The 21,260-nt window shown below is 45.0% G+C and overlaps 1 protein-coding gene across 3 annotated transcripts in view; it reads left to right on the forward strand.

Annotated features, from left to right (window-relative positions):
- Nucleotides 1-21,260, forward strand: part of CCDC148 (coiled-coil domain containing 148) — a 226,862-nt gene that overhangs the window by 161,864 nt on the left and 43,738 nt on the right. For all 3 annotated transcript variants that reach the window (XM_073647135.1, XM_073647136.1, XM_073647137.1), the window contains 2 exons: nt 10,712-10,850; nt 19,755-19,961. In XM_073647135.1, coding sequence (XP_073503236.1) covers nt 10,712-10,850; nt 19,755-19,961 — 346 coding nt within the window. The remainder of the gene's footprint in view (nt 1-10,711; nt 10,851-19,754; nt 19,962-21,260) is intronic.

A 21,260-nucleotide genomic window follows, 5' to 3' on the forward strand; every position in this document is an offset into this window, starting at 1 on the left:
TGGGTAGAAGGACAGCAGGCATGTGGCTGGTGAGCGCTCCCAGGTGAGCGGGCGAGAGTCTTTGGACAGGCAGGTGGTCACGGCAAGTGACGGCAGAGCCTCCAGGTAGGCTAGCAGGCAGGTAGCAGGTGAGCGCTCCCAGGTGAGCAGGCAAGAGTCTCTGGACAGGCAGGTGGTCACGGCAAGTGACGGCGGAGCCTCCAGGTAGGCTAGCAGGCAGGTAGCAGATGAGCGCTCCCAGGTGAGCGGGCAGGCTGGTCCATAGACAGACTGACAGGTGTCGGAAGGCAGACCGTCGGACCGCAGGCTTGCAAGCAGGTAAGCGGATATCAGGCAGGTATCAAGCAGGAATCTGGCAGGTGACTGGCAGGTAACAGGCAGGAATCTGGCAGGTGACTGGCAGGTAACTGGTAACGGGACCTGAGGGCTGAAGCAGAGTGAAGGCTTTGCAACAACATTGCTCGGGCACCTCCATTTTGGAGGAGGTGCCTAATATATGGTGAAGTCCTCCGGCCATTGGCCGGGGACTCCTTAGGACGGCGCGCGCGGCCCCCTTAAGAGAGGGGGAGCGCGCGCGCGCCCTAAGCACCGTGGCCGGGAAGCAGCGCGCGCTGCCAGCAGGGCGGGAGGAAGACGCCGGGCACGGAGCGGAGAGGTGAGGGGAACAGCGTCCCTGCCTAGCAGGAGGCAGGGACGCCGACGCTGCAGTACCCCCCCCCTTTAGGCCCCCCCTTTTTTAGGCCAGAGAGATATTTATCAAGGATGAGAGGGGCATGGATGTTCTCCCGAGGCTCCCACGTTCTCTCCTCAGGACCCAACCCCTTCCAATCTACCAGAAAAAGTTTTTTCCTCTTACCCTTTTGGTGGCCAGAATGTTCTCTACCTCAAACTCGTTCTCAGCGGAAACCGGAGCAGGAGGCGTACCTGTAGACTTGGAAAAAGAGTTAAGTACCACGGGTTTGAGGAGAGATACATGGAAGGAGTTAGGAATCCGTAGGTTGGCCGGGAGTTTCAATTTATAGGCCACCGGATTGATCTGTTTGATAACTTCCAGTGGGCCGATGAACCGAGGCCCTAACTTGTAGGAAGGAACCTTGAGCCGGACATACTTGGACGAGAGCCAGACTTTATCTCCAGGACGGAATTGTGGAGGATCCAGGCGTTTTTTGTCAGCGTGTTTTTTCATCCGCTCGGACGACTGAAGGAGTGCGGATCGGGTACTCTCCCAAATGGAGGAGAATTCGCTAACGAGAGATTCCGCAGCCGGATTGTCCACCGAGGTGGAGACGGGAAACGGGATTCGAGGATGCTGACCGAAGACTACAAAAAACGGGGATTTGGAGGAAGATTCGCTCTCGTGATTATTGTAAGAGAACTCGGCCCATGGTAGGAGATCCACCCAGTCCGAATGGTGGGCATTAACGAAGTGCCGGAGGTAACTGGTCAGGTTCTGATTGATCCGCTCCACTTGACCATTGGACTGTGGATGGTAAGCGGAGGAGAAGTCCAGAGTGACGTCAAGCAACTTACATGTGGCTCTCCAGAAGCGTGAGGTGAACTGAACCTCACGATCTGACACGATGTGGAGGGGCAGGCCATGGAGATGGAAGATGTGGCGGATAAAGTCTTTAGCCAGTTCGGGTGCAGACGGGAGACCCGGCAGGGGAATGAAGTGCGCCATCTTGGAAAAGCGATCAGCGACCACCCAAATGACCGTACAACCGGCAGAGACAGGGAGATCCGTTATAAAGTCCATAGCTATATGCTGCCACGGGGCAGCAGGTACTGGAAGAGGAAGGAGGCGACCGGCTGGCAGGTGTCTCGGAACTTTGTTGCGGGCACAAGACACACAGGCAGAAACAAAGTCTATTACATCCTTGTGCAGGGTAGGCCACCAGTAATGCCAGGTAATGAGCTGGAGGGTCTTTTTCTGACCGGCGTGGCCAGCTAGCTTAGACGAGTGACCCCAGTGTAGGACCCTCCTCCGATCAGGTACAGTTACGAACGTCTTACCGGGAGGGAGACGATTTAGATTCACGGGGGCCACTTGCATTACTCTGGCGGGATCAATGATGTGCTTAGGTTCCTCCTCTAGATCAGATACCAGGAAGGATCGGGACAAGGCGTCAGCTTTGATGTTTTTGTCTGCCGGGCGAAAATGAAGAACAAAATCAAAGCGAGCAAAAAACAAGGACCACCGGGCTTGGCGCGGGTTAAGTCTCTGGGCACTCTGGAGGTAAGCCAAGTTCTTGTGGTCCGTGTAAATTATTACCGGGTGAAGAGCCCCCTCGAGCAGGTAACGCCACTCCTTCAGTGCCAGCTTAATGGCTAACAATTCTCGGTCTCCAATAGAATAATTGCGCTCAGAGGAGGAGAAGAGTTTGGAGAAAAAACCGCAGGTTACCATTCTTCCGGAAGATGACTTTTGGGTAAGTACCGCCCCGGCTCCGGAGGAGGAAGCGTCAACTTCTAGGAAGAATTGTTTGTTGCCGTCCGGACGATGCAGCACCAGGGCGGAGGAGAAAGCCTGTTTTAAGGAAAGAAAGGCCTCCTCAGCTTCGGGCGGCCATCTTCTGGGATTAGTGCCCTTACGGGTGAGCGCAGAGATAGGGGCAGTCCGGGAAGAGAAGTGCGGTATGAAGAGGCGGTAATAGTTGGCGAAGCCCAGGAACCGCTGAATAGCCTTCAGCCCCTCTGGTCGGGGCCACTTCTGGATGGCAGACAGTTTCTCAGGATCCATTTGTAGGCCGGTCTGAGAGATTATGTAGCCCATAAATGGAAGAGAGGTCTGTTCAAAGATGCACTTCTCATATTTAGCGTAGAGGTGATTCTGCCTGAGCCTGAGCAGGACCTGACGAACATCCCTCCGGTGAGTAGGAAGGTCCGGAGAGAAGACCAAGATGTCGTCCAGGTACACCACCACGCAGGAGTAGAGAAGGTCACGGAAGATGTCATTGACCAACTCTTGAAAGACGGCAGGAGCGTTACAGAGACCGAAGGGCATTACAAGGTACTCATAGTGGCCATCCCGGGTGTTGAATGCCGTCTTCCACTCATCCCCCTGACGGATACGGACCAGGTTATACGCCCCACGGAGATCCAGTTTGGTGAAGATTCTAGCCCCCCTCAGACGGTCAAATAATTCAGGAATGAGTGGGAGGGGGTATTTATTCTTCACTGTAATCTGGTTAAGGCCTCTATAATCTATACATGGACGGAGTGAGCCGTCCTTCTTTTTGACGAAGAAGAAGCCTGCTCCCGCCGGGGAGGTAGACTTCCGGATAAATCCCCGGGCCAGATTCTCCTCAATATATTCTGACATGGACCGGGTCTCTGCAGCAGACAAAGGGTAGATACGCCCACGGGGAGGAGTAGAGCCGGGTACAGGTCGATTGGGCAGTCGTATGGTCTATGAGGGGGTAATGTCTCTGCTTTTTTTTTATTGAAGACATCCGCATAAGACCAATAGGGAACCGGTAGGCCAGGTAGATTGGCTGGGGTAGGAGAAGGACGAGCAGGATGAACGGGAACTAGACAAGTCTTATGGCAGTCCTGTACCCAGCGAAGGACTTCTCCGGTCTGCCAGTCAAGCACGGGTGCATGTTTCTGGAGCCAAGGTAGGCCTAGCAAGAGTGCGTGAGAGAGTCCAGGCAGAACATGAAAGGAGATGCTCTCAGAATGCAGCATTCCCACCTGTAGAGTTAGAGATTCGGTGATGAGTTGGATGGGATGTGGTAAGAGGCCCCCATCCACGGCGGCGACAGATAAAGGTACGGCCAGAGGTTTGGTGGGAATACGGTATTTCTCTACCAGGGATTGAGAGATGAGATTTCCAGCAGCTCCTGAGTCAAGTTGAGCCAGTTCAAAATAGCGGTTCTCTCCGCAGATGATAGAGACTGACAGCATCATGGATGGAGAGGGTTTACTTTTGTCTAGGGCGACCTCTCTGAGCGATCCTAGACACAGGCGTTTCCCGACCTCTCTGGGCAGGAACGGATCCGGTGCTCCTTACTGCCACAGTAGAAAAACCAGACAATGTGAACTGAGGTCTAAGATGGCAGACATACAAGAAACAGAGGCATGTTTACACTAGCAAAAAAGAAGCAAGACAAAAATATATCTCATACCCTACCATAATTATATATAAATGTAAAGCAAAATTGCATAATAAATATAGGGTACTTAGTGAACTATTTTTGATCAAAAAAAGTATACAAGCCGTCCCACCAGCGGCAAGGTGACCCTAAATTGGGACGGTACCTATACTGCCTATATTAAAAACCTTACTGTATATCAAAGTTGAAGTAATGCATATAAAAGGGTAGACAAATAGGACCGGGTCCCAACTCCAGACCACCTAGGCCCGTGGTAAGCTACATATATACCAATCAGCTCAACAAAGGGCATGCCACACCCTTAAATTGCACAGAATGCAAACAAGTCAAAAAAACAGACAATGTGAACTGAGGTCTAAGATGGCAGACATACAAGAAACAGAGGCATGTTCACACTAGCAAAAAAGAAGCAAGACAAAAATATATCTCATACCCTACCATAATTATATATAAATGTAAAGCAAAATTGCATAATAAATATAGGGTACTTAGTGAACTATTTTTGATCAAAAAAAGTATACAAGCCGTCCCACCAGCGGCAAGGTGACCCTAAATTGGGACGGTACCTATACTGCCTATATTAAAAACCTTACTGTATATCAAAGTTGAAGTAATGCATATAAAAGGGTAGACAAATAGGACCGGGTCCCAACTCCAGACCACCTAGGCCCGTGGTAAGCTACATATATACCAATCAGCTCAACAAAGGGCATGCCACACCCTTAAATTGCACAGAATGCAAACAAGTCAAAAAACCAGACAATGTGAACTGAGGTCTAAGATGGCAGACATACAAGAAACAGAGGCATGTTCACACTAGCAAAAAAGAAGCAAGACAAAAATATATCTCATACCCTACCATAATTATATATAAATGTAAAGCAAAATTGCATAATAAATATAGGGTACTTAGTGAACTATTTTTGATCAAAAAAAGTATACAAGCCGTCCCACCAGCGGCAAGGTGACCCTAAATTGGGGCGGTACCTATACTGCCTATATTAAAAACCTTACTGTATATCAAAGTTGAAGTAATGCATATAAAAGGGTAGACAAATAGGACCGGGTCCCAACTCCAGACCACCTAGGCCCGTGGTAAGCTACATATATACCAATCAGCTCAACAAAGGGCATGCCACACCCTTAAATTGCACAGAATGCAAACAAGTCAAAAAAACAGACAATGTGAACTGAGGTCTAAGATGGCAGACATACAAGAAACAGAGGCATGTTCACACTAGCAAAAAAGAAGCAAGACAAAAATATATCTCATACCCTACCATAATTATATATAAATGTAAAGCAAAATTGCATAATAAATATAGGGTACTTAGTGAACTATTTTTGATCAAAAAAAGTATACAAGCCGTCCCACCAGCGGCAAGGTGACCCTAAATTGGGACGGTACCTATACTGCCTATATTAAAAACCTTACTGTATATCAAAGTTGAAGTAATGCATATAAAAGGGTAGACAAATAGGACCGGGTCCCAACTCCAGACCACCTAGGCCCGTGGTAAGCTACATATATACCAATCAGCTCAACAAAGGGCATGCCACACCCTTAAATTGCACAGAATGCAAACAAGTCAAAAAACCAGACAATGTGAACTGAGGTCTAAGATGGCAGACATACAAGAAACAGAGGCATGTTCACACTAGCAAAAAAGAAGCAAGACAAAAATATATCTCATACCCTACCATAATTATATATAAATGTAAAGCAAAATTGCATAATAAATATAGGGTACTTAGTGAACTATTTTTGATCAAAAAAAGTATACAAGCCCTTTGTTGAGCTGATTGGTATATATGTAGCTTACCACGGGCCTAGGTGGTCTGGAGTTGGGACCCGGTCCTATTTGTCTACCCTTTTATATGCATTACTTCAACTTTGATATACAGTAAGGTTTTTAATATAGGCAGTATAGGTACCGTCCCAATTTAGGGTCACCTTGCCGCTGGTGGGACGGCTTGTATACTTTTTTTGATCAAAAATAGTTCACTAAGTACCCTATATTTATTATGCAATTTTGCTTTACATTTATATATAATTATGGTAGGGTATGAGATATATTTTTGTCTTGCTTCTTTTTTGCTAGTGTGAACATGCCTCTGTTTCTTGTATGTCTGCCATCTTAGACCTCAGTTCACATTGTCTGGTTTTTTGACTTGTTTGCATTCTGTGCAATTTAAGGGTGTGGCATGCCCTTTGTTGAGCTGATTGGTATATATGTAGCTTACCACGGGCCTAGGTGGTCTGGAGTTGGGACCCGGTCCTATTTGTCTACCCTTTTATATGCATTACTTCAACTTTGATATACAGTAAGGTTTTTAATATAGGCAGTATAGGTACCGTCCCAATTTAGGGTCACCTTGCCGCTGGTGGGACGGCTTGTATACTTTTTTTGATCAAAAATAGTTCACTAAGTACCCTATATTTATTATGCAATTTTGCTTTACATTTATATATAATTATGGTAGGGTATGAGATATATTTTTGTCTTGCTTCTTTTTTGCTAGTGTGAACATGCCTCTGTTTCTTGTATGTCTGCCATCTTAGACCTCAGTTCACATTGTCTGGTTTTTTGACTTGTTTGCATTCTGTGCAATTTAAGGGTGTGGCATGCCCTTTGTTGAGCTGATTGGTATATATGTAGCTTACTACGGGCCTAGGTGGTCTGGAGTTGGGACCCGGTCCTATTTGTCTACCCTTTTATATGCATTACTTCAACTTTGATATACAGTAAGGTTTTTAATATAGGCAGTATAGGTACCGTCCCAATTTAGGGTCACCTTGCCGCTGGTGGGACGGCTTGTATACTTTTTTTGATCAAAAATAGTTCACTAAGTACCCTATATTTATTATGCAATTTTGCTTTACATTTATATATAATTATGGTAGGGTATGAGATATATTTTTGTCTTGCTTCTTTTTTGCTAGTGCCACAGTAGAAGCAGCTCCCCTCGGCACGGCGTAAGTCTTGACGGGTTTTGACCATCTTGGTCTGGTCGACCTGCATAGGCTCAGGTGAGTGTGCCTGGGGAGTAACGGAGGGAGTGACGGGTTTCTGGAAGGTAGGAGCTAGACGTGGAAACCTCCTCTCACGGGTGACCTCTTTGGCGCGCTCCTGGAACCGGATGTCAATCCGGGTGGCAAGTGTTATTAAGTCGTCGAGAGTGGTAGGAATGTCCCGACCGGGGAGTTCATCTTTAATATGGCTGGACAGACCCTCCCAGAAGACAGACACGAGGGCGTCGTTATCCCAGGCCAGCACCGAAGCAAGGGTACGGAACCGTATGGCATATTGGCCTACGGAGAGATCTCCTTGATGGAGGCGTAGCAGAGACGATGCGGATGAGGTCTTCCGTCCGGGTTCGTCGAAGAAAGCCGTGAGAAAGGCTGTCAGGTCGGACACCAGGGGGTCTCCTCTCTCCCATAGAGGATTTAGCCAAGCCAGAGCCTCCCCCGTGAGGTGGGACATGATAAAGGCTACTTTGGACCGGTCAGAGATAAACTGGTGGGACAAAAGTTCAAAGTGCAGGGTGCACTGGTTTATGAAGCCCCGAGCTTGAGCGGAGTCACCTCCGAAGCGAGGAGGTGCAGTAAGCCGGGGTCCGGGGCAGGATACCATGGTATTGGTGGGCAGCGGCGCTGCCGGGTTGCGAGTCATGACACTAGCGGTGGTAGCTGGTGGAGCAGTCAGAGTGTCCAGGCGAGAGTTGACATTCCGCTGGTGACTCAGGATGGACTCCTGTTGGGACCTCTGACGGGACAGTTCATGACATAGATCCGAGAGCGAGGGAGCTTGGGTGCCACCGGGTTCCATGGCCCGAGCAAACTGTAATGGGTCTGGTAGGCGGAACCTCTGAGCAACTATACAAGGGGGCGGTCCTTGTAAGGAAGCGGGTGGCTCCCAGGGAAGACGGGCAGGTAGTCACGGCAAGTGACTTTGACAGTCTCTGGGTAGAAGGGCAGGTAGTCACGGCAAGTGACAGGGACAGTCTCTGGGCAGAAGGGCAGGTAGTCACGGCAAGTGACAGGGACAGTCTCTGAGTAGAGGGACGGGTGCTCACGGCAAGTGACAGGGACAGTCTCTGGGTAGAAGGACAGCAGGCAGGTGACTGGTGAGCGCTCCCAGGTGAGCGGGCGAGAGTCTTTGGACAGGCAGGTGGTCATGGCAAGTGACGGCAGAGCCTCCAGGTAGGCTAGCAGGCAGGTAGCAGGTGAGCGCTCCCAGGTGAGCGGGCGAGAGTCTTTGGACAGGCAGGTGGTCACGGCAAGTGACGGCAGAGCCTCCAGGTAGGCTAGCAGGCAGGTAGCAGGTGAGCGCTCCCAGTGAGCAGGCAAGAGTCTCTGGACAGGCAGGTGGTCACGGCAAGTGACGACGGAGCCTCCAGGTAGGCTAGCAGGCAGGTAGCAGATGAGCGCTCCCAGGTGAGCGGGCAGGCTGGTCCATAGACAGACTGACAGGTGTCGGAAGGCAGACTGTCGGACCGCAGGCTTGCAAGCAGGTAAACGGATATCAGGCAGGTATCAAGCAGGAATCTGGCAGGTAACAGGCAGGAATCTGGCAGGTGACTGGCAGGTAACTGGTAACGGGACCTGAGGGCTGAAGCAGAGTGAAGGCTTTGCAACAACATTGCTCGGGCACCTCCATTTTGGAGGAGGTGCCTAATATATGGTGAAGTCCTCCAGCCATTGGCCAGGGACTCCTTAGGACGGCGCGCGCGGCCCCTTTAAGAGAGGGGGAGCGCGCGCGCGCCCTAAGCACCGTGGCCGGGAAGCAGCGCGCGCTGCCAGCAGGGCGGGAGGAAGACGCCGGGCACGGAGCGGAGAGGTGAGGGGAACAGCGTCCCTGCCTAGCAGGAGGCAGGGACGCCGACGCTACAAAGATGATGTACATGAAATGTGCTGATGCTTCATGCACAGGGCTGCCTGCATTTTTTGGGGCATGCACAGTGAAGGGGGTGATGCACGCATGGCACTGCATATTGTGGGGAATTGCATAGGGAAGTGATGTTGCATGTTGGGGACTTGCATATATAAGTGGGTGATGTTGAGGGTCTAGCACAGGGAAGGGGGTGATGCATGCATGTGTTGCATGTTGTGGGGGCTTTTACAGGGAATGAGTTATGTGCACACCATCCGTACTGTCAACGCTTTGAACGCAGTATACTTTATGCTGCGTCCAAAGCGCTGCACGCAGGTGAATCCGCATGTGTTCATTGAACCATGCAGATTCACCCCATCCTATACATTGCACTGATCTAATTTCTCTTGCGGAGACTAGCGACTCCGCAAGAGAAATTGACGGAAAGACGCGCCGCATGTCCGTGTCCGTGGGTGATCCGCAGGTGCCTGGAGATGCATAGTGGGCATGGGATTTCTTCAAATCCCATCCACTTTGCTTGTAATGTCGAATGCTGTGGTTTGCACGCAGCGCAAGTGTGCTGCATCCAATCAGCAGCGTTTACTGACCGTGTGCACATACCCTTTATGTTGCATGTTGGTGCCTTGCATATGTAAGGGGGTGATGTTGCATTTCATTCCTCTTGCATGTGGAATTTGACTGATGCTGCATGTTGGGGGGCTTACACACTTAAGGGGTCATCTGGAATCATAATATCTGTTAAAGGGGCCCACTGAGACTCTTTCGCCCGGGGCCCACAAAAACCTGGAGCCGGCCCTGCCTGCGATAGTCTATGAGACCATTCACATGTCCATGATTTTTCACAGACCGGTTGGTCCGCGGAAAATCTCGGAGACACGTCGAGAGTTCGATCAAAATCATCAATGCAAGTCTGTGGGCCTGTGAAAAAGTCAAACCACACTTGGATGCCATCCGAGTGTGGTCTGATTTTCACGGATTGTCAAATAGGAGAAGGGATACATTTTTTTTTTTTTTTTTTTTTTTTTTTTTCTCCACGTACGAGAAAACTGGATGACACTTGGCCCACACTCTGGTCAAACTGATTAAAGTCAAATCAAAAGAATCAGTCCGTTGTTTTCAAATATGAGAAAATTGGACGTCTGAATGAGGCTTTAGAGATAGCAGGAAGGATGGAGAGACGTTGTACACAGATTTCTACAGAATGGACAGGGGAGAAAGTATCTCAGGGAGAACAGACAAAACGGGCTTTAGTGAAGGAGGAAAATACCGTACATGAAGATTAAATCAGTGCAGGATAGAAGCTGTGCTGATATACTAGAATTTGCAGCAGAAAATCCTTGTAGATTTCTTTTTCTTACAGCTGTTTGTTTGGAGTCCCAGCTTTGGAACATCCTTAGATTAGCATTTTGTTAAAAGACCCTTTTTTACGAGGATTTTGTAGACAACCCCTTTAATCATTTTAACTATAAACAGGAACAGACACAGACAGAAGAGGGCCCCTGTGCACGAACGGTATATGACCCCTTTGCTGTCCATTAGTTCATCACAATACACCAGCTTTTTGTCTTTGACAGGAGCTGCTTTGGACGTGGTAGTGGCCCCTTACGCATTGGGCCCTTGTGCTGCTGCACAGTTTGCACCAATGGGACGTCCTCCCCTGTCTATAAAGTACAAATTTCTATTAATTTTTTTTTTTCATAGGGACTGTAAATGGAGCGAAGAAGATCACTGGATTTTTAAAGCAATTGTTAGCCAATATCCAAGTGACTTTCCCAACAGAAGAACATTATACTTGGATATGTTATTGAAACATCTTCCACACAAGCCAAGGTCGGAACTGGTAAGTCCATTTCTTTTATGCCTTAGAATAAAATTATGATTATTTCCCTTTAAAACTGAATAGAAAATTAATAACATTGTAAACTGTCTGATGAAATAATACTAATGTACTGTTATAATATAACTTTTATTAATAATACATAAAAAGAGGATTTTTTTTTGTCCACTTGTCCTACTCATAGGATAGGTCATCATTATGAGATCATTTGAGGTCCCAAACCTGGCACCCCCACCCATCAGCTGATATCTGCTCGGCTGCAGCCGGATGTATGCAATGTAACAGAGCCGCAGCTCCTTACATTGTGTAGTGGCCGAGTGCTGTTGTTCATCTCCCCCAACTTTTCCTAACCTGTAAATAAAAAAATGTAATTATATTTGGTCTCTTTGCGTCCATTCTCCCCTAAAAAAAGAATAATAAAGATGAAGCTCACCCCGAAAAAAAAATGTCCATAGATGGTTAAATAAAGTTGATAAGTCCCAGAGAATGGGCAGCGCAAACATTTTTTTTTTTAAACTTTAAAATGTAAAAAAAAAGCTATATAAAGTTGGTGTTTGATTACAGAATGAAAGCCGTAAAAGCACAAGCGGGAAACAATGGTGTAATTGTAGATCAGTTTTGCAGTGTTTTCTCATCAGGCTGTTCATATAATGGAGACGCATTCGGCTAAGTTCCCAAGGACCAAAAACACAGCGGATCCTCCGTTGCGCATTCGCTTGCAGAAAATCTGCAGCATTCTCCAGTGCTAGGATAGTAGTATACAACATGGAAAAGTGGGGTGAATGGTAATTATAGCTAAAATTAGTAAAACCCCATGATATGACTTATCAATCCAGATATTAGGGACTAACGAAGTAATAAAAAAAATGGAGAACAAGGAAGCACAAAAAGAACTTCGTGAAAGCGTCCCAAATTATGAAAATACAAAATCTTTATTGAAAAAAATCCAGAATGGAAACAATGGAAAACACTCAGAGACACAGGATTAAAAACAATGGAGGAGCATGGAAGCGAGGAACAAGTTAAATGTACCGCCCCATGTGAAACAATTGTCTAAAGGTACAATATGGGCACTGCGAAAATAGGTCATGAAAAGGTAGCTCTACGTGTCTATCGCATTGAAAGGCCGCACAATGAGAGACTATGCTTGATATGGACTCTAATGTAAAAGCATTTGCCCAAGGTAATAGGTGGATGCAAGTATGGCACTAAGTACACGAATAGAGATACGTGTCATAAAAGACAGTATGGTCAAAGTGACAGCCAATCCATTATGTAACATGAAAAAGGTCCCATACTTACTGCCACTGTGGTTGAGTCACCGCACCTCGCTCCTGCTCTCCCCTACGCGCGTTTCGGCTTTACTGCCAGTATTTTCATAATTTGGGACGCTTTCACGAAGTTCTTTTTGTGCTTTCTTGTTCTCCAGTGCTAGGATAGTGCATGAGATTTTAGGAAATCTCGTGTACTTGCTGTAAACAATATCTGCTGTCAGAGGTCTGCAATAAATATATTTCATTAGAACTTAGCTGCAGGAAATCTCTGTTTTTCACCGGTGTAAATGTATTTTTCTTTTCATTCCTTCAGAGAATTATTATTTTTTTTTATGATTTTGAATACATGATATAATAAAGTGAAAACTATGACACGTCCCGCAGAAAAACAAGCCCTCATGCAGCTGTGTCAATGAAAAAATGCAAAAAACTATAGTATTGGAAGACGAGGATGAAAAACATTAGCGGTAAAAGTAAAAATGGCTGTGTGTAGGAAGAGGTTAACGCTGGGCTTGATTGGATAGCTAGGAATGAGCGGACCCGTGGAAGTTCGGGTTCTGGTACCCGACCCAAACTTTATTCAAAAGTTCAGTTCGGGTACCAGAACTGTACCTGAACTTGAACCAGAACCCGAACCCCATTGACCCACACTTGTGATCTATAAAATTCTCTTTCTCCCTGCAACTCCAAACATTGCAATGGACTTCCGTTAGAAGTCCGTGTTTGGCGTTTAGCACCGGACACTAACTTTTAAGTTCAGGTTCGCTCATCTCTATGGATAGTCTTATCTAGTCACATAGATTGTAACAAGACACAGCGCCATCACTCTTCAATCTTAGTTTCGAAGACCTAATTTTCAGACTGTGCTGATACCTGTGCTGTTACAATGTTTTTGTCGCTCAAAACAAATGTGCTAAAGATGATCTCGTCCTTTTTATATCCTAGATTAATACCAGTGTCTTTTTTATTTTTTACATAGTCTGTAGTGGGGAACATAAGTATTTGATACATTAGTCGATTTTGCAAGTTTTCCCACCTACAAAGAATGGAGAAGTCTGTAATTTTTATCGCAGGTACACTTCAACTGTGAGAGACAGAATCTTTGTACTTTATTGCATGAAATAAGTATTTGCCCATTGTACTGTAGCCCATCCCAGCCTTGTACGGGTCTACAATTTTGTCCCTGGTGTCCTTAGACAGCTCTTTGGTCTTAAGGCCCAGTCACACTTAGCGACGCTGCAACGATCCCGACAACGATACGACCTGTCAGGGATCGTTGCTGCGTCGCTATGTGGTCGCTGGTGAGCTGTCAAACAGGCTGGCTCACCAACGATCAGGGGAGCAGCGACATCGTGGAAAGAATCTTTCCACGATGTCCTGCTCCTGGTTACGAGCCTGCTGAAGCAGGAGCAGGCTGGTAACCATGGTAAACATCTGGTTACTAGGGGCACACGCGCACCTAGTAACCTGCTGTTTATCATGGTTACCACTCTGCTACAGTGAGCGGGAGGTTACCGCTCACTTTAGCAGGCTCGTAACCATGATAAACAACGGGTTACTAGGTGCGCGTGTGCCCCTAGTAACCCGATGTTTATCATGGTTACCAGCCTGATCGCTGCTCCCGATGGTCACACACAGCGATGTGTGCTGACCAGCGGGAGAGCAACAACCAAAAAATGGTCCAGGACACTTTGCAGCGATCAGCGACCTCACAGCAGGGGCCTGATCGCTGCAAAGTGTCACACATAGCGACATCGCTGGTGAGGTCGCTGTTGCGTCACCAAAACCGTGACACAGCAGCGATCTCGCTATGTGAGACGGGGGCTTTAGACATTAAATACCAGCGGTGATGTAACTGTGCGTAGGTGACCGTGGCTGTAGTAAGCGTGATACTACACAGAAGAGGGCAGATACTACACAGAAGAGGGCAGATATCACATATACTACACAGAAGACAGCAGATATCACAGATACTACACAGAAGAGGGCAGATATCACAGATACTACACAGAAGAGGGCAGATATCACATATACTACACAGAAGAGGGCAGATATCACAGATACTACACAGAAGAGGGCCGATATCACAGATACTACACAGAAGAGGGCCGATATCACATATACTACACAGAAGAGGGCAAATATCACATATACTACACAGAAGAGGGCAGATATCACAGATACTACACAGAAGAGGGCAGATATCACAGATACTACACAGAAGAGGGCAGATATCACAGATACTACACAGAAGAGGGCAGATATCACAGATACTACACAGAAGAGGGCAGATATCACAGATACTACTTAGAAGAGGGCAGATATCACAGATACAACACAGAAGAGGACAGATATCACAGATACTACACAGTAGACAGCAGATATCACAGATACTACACAGAAGAGGGCAGATATCACAGATACTACACAGAAGAGGGCAGATATCACAGATACTACACAGAAGAGGGCAGATATCACAGATACTACACAGAAGAGGACAGATATCACAGATACTACACAGAAGACAGCCGATATCACAGATACTACACAGAAGAGGGCAGATATCACAGATACTACACAGAAGAGGGCAGATATCACAGATACTACACAGAAGAGGGCTTATATCACAAATACTACACAGAAGAGGGCCGATATCACAGATACTACACAGAAGAGGGCCGATATCACAGATTCTACACAGAAGAGGGCCGATATCACAGATACTACACAGAAGAGGGCCGATATCACAGATACTACACAGAAGAGGGCCGATATCACAGATACTACACAGAAGAGGGCAGATATCACAGATACTACACAGAAGAGGGCAGATATCACAGATACTACACAGAAGAGGGCAGATATCACAGATACTACACAGAAGAGGGCAGATATCACAGATACTACTTAGAAGAGGGCAGATATCACAGATACAACACAGAAGAGGACAGATATCACAGATACTACACAGTAGACAGCAGATATCACAGATACTACACAGAAGACAGCCGATATCACAGATACTACACAGAAGAGGGCCGATATCACAGATACTACACAGAAGAGGGCAGATATCACAGATACTACACAGAAGAGGGCAGATATCACAGATACTACACAGAAGAGGGCTTATATCACAAATACTACACAGAAGAGGGCCGATATCACAGATACTACACAGAAGAGGGCAGATATCACAGATACTACACAGAAGAGGGCAGATATCACAGATACTACACAGAAGAGGGCTTATATCACAAATACTACACAGAAGAGGGCCGATATCACAGATACTACACAGAAGAGGGCCGATATCACAGATACTACACAGAAGAGGGCAGATATCACAGATACTACACAGAAGAGGGCCAATATCACAGATACTACACAGAAGAGGGCAGATATCACAGATACTACAGAGAAGAGGGCAGATATCAGATACTACACAGAAGAGGGCAGATATCACAGATACTACACAGAAGAGGGCAGATATTACAGCCTCGGCTGCTAATATGTTAAACAAGGGGCAACGTATTAAATCTGTAGCCCCTTAAATATGTTACAACTTTTTATTTTAGCATCTCAAATGATTAGGAAATCTTTTAATATGCATGTTTATTATGCAAAAATTACATATACAGAAATGCACATGCATAATTCAGGATACATTATATTTTCTTTACATTTTTAATGGGGTTGTGTAAGATAATGCTATAGTTGAATAAAATCTAGTTTTACTCCCAGCCGTTCTCAGTGACTGTGGACGTCATGACCTATTTACCCCGCATGATTTCTGCAGCCGGTCAGTAGCCTCAGTGGTCTCGGGTTGTACATCGTTTCTGTAAGGCTGATCGCTCATCCTTCATTTGATTCTCTCCTTTCATCTATTACTGTTTATTGCTTTAATCAGCGTTCATGCTGCTGTAATCACAAGACTTTGTTTTTTTGAACATTGCTGGGCAAAGTGCATAGACTTCCTGACTGTGCACCCACCGAACATTGTTCATCATCTACCAATGGTCAATTACACAAGTACCTCCTTTGTGCTCCACACGGTAAGATTATCCATTTAGGCCCCACATATTAATATTTCTCTTTGTTAGACCATATGCTGCAATAGTGCTCTACTGTCCTCTTCAACAGTAATATTAACGCATTTGTGCCCCACAGAGTAAATAATAATATAATAAATATAGCCCCCACTGAGTTAATGAACCCCGTTCTATTCTCCCCGCAGTGATAATGTCCTATTTTGTGCCTTCAAAATTAAAAATATATTAATTACTCAGGATTGAAAGGTTGCACTCTGTTCTCTCTGTCCCATTTAAATCTGAATGTTCCTCTACCTCGCTATTTCCTGAAGAAGCATGGACGAAACGCATGGAGTAGTGTGAGGTGGAGGATGTACAGCATGGTCTTTGCATATGAACAACTTGGATCTGTATCTGTTCCTAATATCTTTGGATTAGCATATTAAAGATTTTGTCTGGTACTGAAAAAGAATAGGTAAATGAATGTGAACCTATTACCCAAACAGATAAAACCCTGCACTCTTTGGTTCCCAATGGTACATCGACTCCATGGGTGCTATCCCTTGTCTTCCCCCTCAGTGCAGCATGCAGTGCTCCTCACTTTCACTCCCTGTCTTGCCATTCCACTCCAAGCTGGAATGTAGAGTGTAGAGGGATCATCCTTATTCTCATTTGAACATGGAAACAAGAGAAGCAATGGAATAAAACTGAAAGGGAGAAGATACAGATTAGATATTATAAAAAAACTTTTTGACAGTGAGGGTGATCAATAAGTGGAACAGGCTGCCACGAGAGGTGGTGAGTTCTCCTTCAATGGAAGTCTTCAAACAGAGGCTGGACAGATATCTGTCTGAGATGGTTTAGTGAATCCTGCATTGAGCAGGGGGTTGGACACGATGACCCTGGGAGGTCCCTTCCAACTCTAACATTCTATGATTCTATAAGCTAGCTTTTCACCCACTCGCTTTGCCTTGTGGTCTACCACCAAACTAGCCCCCTACTCTGTTCCTGACATCTCAACGTCACTTTCCACCAGCACCTGAGTCTTCTGGTTGCTACAGAAAGAGATCAGGATTGGTTGCTGCCGGGTTCCTTGTGCTCCCTGACAATACAATACCTGCTTCGTGCCAATGGACGTAAGCATTCCTAACCAGCACTACGATTTCAACTGATTCATATCCGGAGGACACAAACCTTTCCTCAAGGAAACCCCATCCATCTCTCAAATGTCTGTTTGGCATTAATTTGCCTGTTCTTTTTCAGCACCAGACAAAATCTTTAATAAGCTAGTCCAAAGATATTAGGAATATATACAGACCCAAGTTGTTCATATTCAAAGACCATGCTGTATATTCTCCACTTCATCGACTTGATGGATGAACGCTCTGTAGGAAGATAGATCTTGTGTGAGCCTACATAGGTCCACCAGGGTTTTTTTCTGCAGTTATCTTGATTGGATCAAGCCATCTGGTTGCTGGTCTTAATCTTCGTCTTGTTTCTTCTATTCTTCCGACCATGATGTCTTCTCCAGTGATTGATCTCTTCTTGTGATGTGTCCAAAGTAGGCAAGTCGTAGCTTGGTGATCCTTGCTTCGAGTGACATGTCTACCTTCCATTTTATTCATGCGGTGTGGGCAAGTCATCGCAATTGATCGTCCTATTACTCTGTTCCAAGTGACGTTGTGGCACCACCATCAAACTCCACTAGAAGTGCTCGGGGCGGCAGTAAACAACATAGTGATGGGAATAGTTGAGAATTGCTATTTGCTAGAAAGGTAAAAGACACGGCTATAAATGAAGATAGGCACAGAGGAAAACCCAATGGAAACTACCAAGATGTCTGTGTATCTGAGACAAGAGATAAAGAAATGTAGTCTATAAAATAAAGGAAGTGTGAACAACCTAATTAATAAGTATACTCATAATAAAGAATTAGACATGAATATTCAAAATTATAAATAAAAGAAAGTGAGAAAAATATATGTAATGCATAAAAGGGAAATATAATAAAACATAAAAGAATAAGCATACAATAAAAATATAAAAATGTGTTAGCAGTGTGAAAAGACCAAGATATAGTGTGACTAAATAATGACAAGGCACATGATATGGTCTGTAAAGAGCAGACATGATTTTAGTTGATGGAACAATATATAACTAAAACCATAATTAATGTGTACAGACAGTAACAAACATATAATGCATGACAGCTATAAATATATAAAATGGTGAGAAGTGCAAAGTGTGTGATGAATCAATGATGTGACAAATGAATTAAATTATATAAAAGTAAAAAATCATTCCAAATATGTGAATATGTGAGCAATAAAATATATTAGTGTGCAAGAATATGAATAAAAACTGGAAATTCATAAAAATATGAATGATGTGCTGAAGAGATAAAGGGAGAGAGTGTGATTGACATTTGCGTTTATTTTTTATGCAAAGTACAAAAAATGGAAGATGGGGGGGGAAATACCTAACAGTACTGAGACGCTGTGATGGTGCGAAAAATCGAAAACTGGCAAAGCATGGGTCATAGACCTAACATGCTGACATACCATTGGTGCAGCTTCTGCAGCCTTACAGGGTCCCGAGATAAGGGGGCAATTCTACCTCCCTAATAGCTTTTGTCATAGACACAGTATTGGACTGCTAAGGGCCCATATACACTTGTTGCACATTGATGACGATCTATTAAAATACATAATAATAATAAAAACACAGGTTAGGCTACACATACAGATGGCAGTGGTATACTCTCATGTTGCTGGAAGAACTAAACATATACATACAGGTGATACTTCATATCCCTAATGTGTTCCAATGTTCTTACCGGCAATTATCAAGATGACAGTCCAGTATATACAAGTCCACAGGGACAGGTTGCATAGTATATTATGGCTAAGGAATTGCAAATTATTTTGAAAGTCGGGGATTGACAGTCTTCCCTGTATGACTGTGTATGTAGAAATAGCTGTCAATCGCTGGTAGGACCGCCCACTGGACTCATAAGCATACAACTACCGGGGATTTCAATGAATAGAAAAAAGGTTATATTGAATCTCTTCCAACAAACCCATATATCCTTAAGCTCAGTCTCTCGTTTATAGTGACTGATTCTCTTTTAAATCAATCCCTGAAACTATGCTTGGAAAAGCCAATATGTAGGTGGATACAGAGCACTTTTTTGCAGGGTTTTTTTTCTGAGGGGGGTGTTAGGGTAAAGGGTCCATAAAAAAACCCTTTACCCTAACATCCCCTTCATTTTGCAGGCTGGGTAAATTTTCCAATTTCTTTCTTCCATTTGGACTGTAAAATAATGTTACTTTGTGTCTATGAATCTTTCAAACAAACTAGGGGTAGAGTATGGCCCAAGGAGAACTTTTTCGACCACTGAATTATAACAGTTGATAAATTCCTCCTGACGGTCTGTGTTACAAGCTTGAAGGAATACGTAGGGTGTGCGTGACTCTTTAATTGTTTTCAGTTTGGAAATGTCCATTGTGATGACCATAAACCGCAGGTTCTTATTGTTGCATGTGTTTAAGCGTGGCGTAGCAGGGAGCTGGGCTGTCACTTACATTATGCTCCTCATGTAGGTCAGCCATGAAAAGATGTGGGACTTGAATCGCTTCAATAAAGATCAAAGAAGAGCATTGATGGAGAGCTGGACTCGCTATAAAAAAGATTTTCTCATCAAGGCGGCAATGACCATGGCTGAGGCGGGTTCTATGTACGAAATAGACCTCTTTCTAGCAAGTGACAGAAAGCAACAGCAAGAGATCTGCACCGAACTAAAGGAAAAGGTAAGTGATTGTGACACAAAAGGCCATCTGATCTGTCATATGTAAAAATCTTTACCCCTGTAAAATAAGACAGGAACTATTCACTAAATGTCATATACAGTCATGGCCAAAAAGTTTTGGCACCCTTTAAATTGTTCCAGAAAATGAAGTATTTCTCCAAGAAAATTATTGCAATTACACATGTTTTGTTATACACACGTTTATTTCCTTTTTGTGTATTGGAACAACACAAAGAAAACAGAAAAAAAAAGGCAAATTGGACATAATTTCACACAAAACCCCAAAAACTGGGCCGGACAAACTTGTTGCCACCCTCAACTTAATATTTGGTTGCACACCCTATAGAATAAATAACTGCAATCAATCGCTTCCTATAACTATCAACAATCTTCTTACACCTCTCAGATGGAATTTTGGACCACTCTTCTTTTGCAAACTTTTCCTTCTTTTGCAAACTTTTCTCTCATATTTGAAGGCGCCTTCTCCCAACAGCAATTTTAAAATCTCCCCACAGGTGTTCAATAGGATTTTGATCCGGACTCATTGCTGCCACTTCAGAACTCTCCAGCGCTTTGTTTCCGTCCATTTCTGGGTGCTTCTTGAAGTATGTTTGGAGTCATTGTCCTGCTGGAAGACCCATGACCTAGCATGCAATCCCAGCTTTCTGACACTGGGCACTACATTGCGACCTAAAATCCTTTGGTAATCTTCAAATTTCATGATGCTTTGTACACAGTCAAGGCACCCAGTGCCAGAGGCAGCAAAACAACCCCAAAACATCTTTGAACCTCCACCATATTTGACTGTAGGTACTGTGTTCATTTCTTTATAGGCCTCATTACGTTTTAGGTAAACAGTAAAATGATGTGCTTTACCAAAAAGCTCTATCTTGGTCTCATCTGTCCACAAGACTCTTTCCCAGAAGGATTTTGGCTTACTCACGTACATTTTGGCAAACTGTAGTCTATCTTTTTTATGTCTCTCAGTCAGCAGTGGGGTCCTCCTGGGTCTCCTGCCATAGCGTTTCATTTCATTCAAATGTCGACGGATAGTTTTCACTGACACTGGTTCACCCTGAGCCTGAAAGACAGCTTGAATTTCTTTGGAACTTTATTAGGGCTGCTTACCCACCATCCAGACTATCCTGCGTTGCAACCTTTCATCAATTTTTCTCTGCCACCCACGTCCAGGGATATTAGCTACAGTGCCATGGGTTGTAAACTTCTTGATTTATGTTGCGCACCGTGGACAAAGAAACATCAAGATCTCTGGAGATGGACTTGTAACCTTGAGATTGTT

Source organism: Phyllobates terribilis, unplaced genomic scaffold (genome assembly GCF_046119375.1).
Source record: "Phyllobates terribilis strain yellow unplaced genomic scaffold, ASM4611937v1 Scaffold_9__5_contigs__length_417890890, whole genome shotgun sequence".
NCBI lineage: Eukaryota > Metazoa > Chordata > Amphibia > Anura > Dendrobatidae > Phyllobates > Phyllobates terribilis.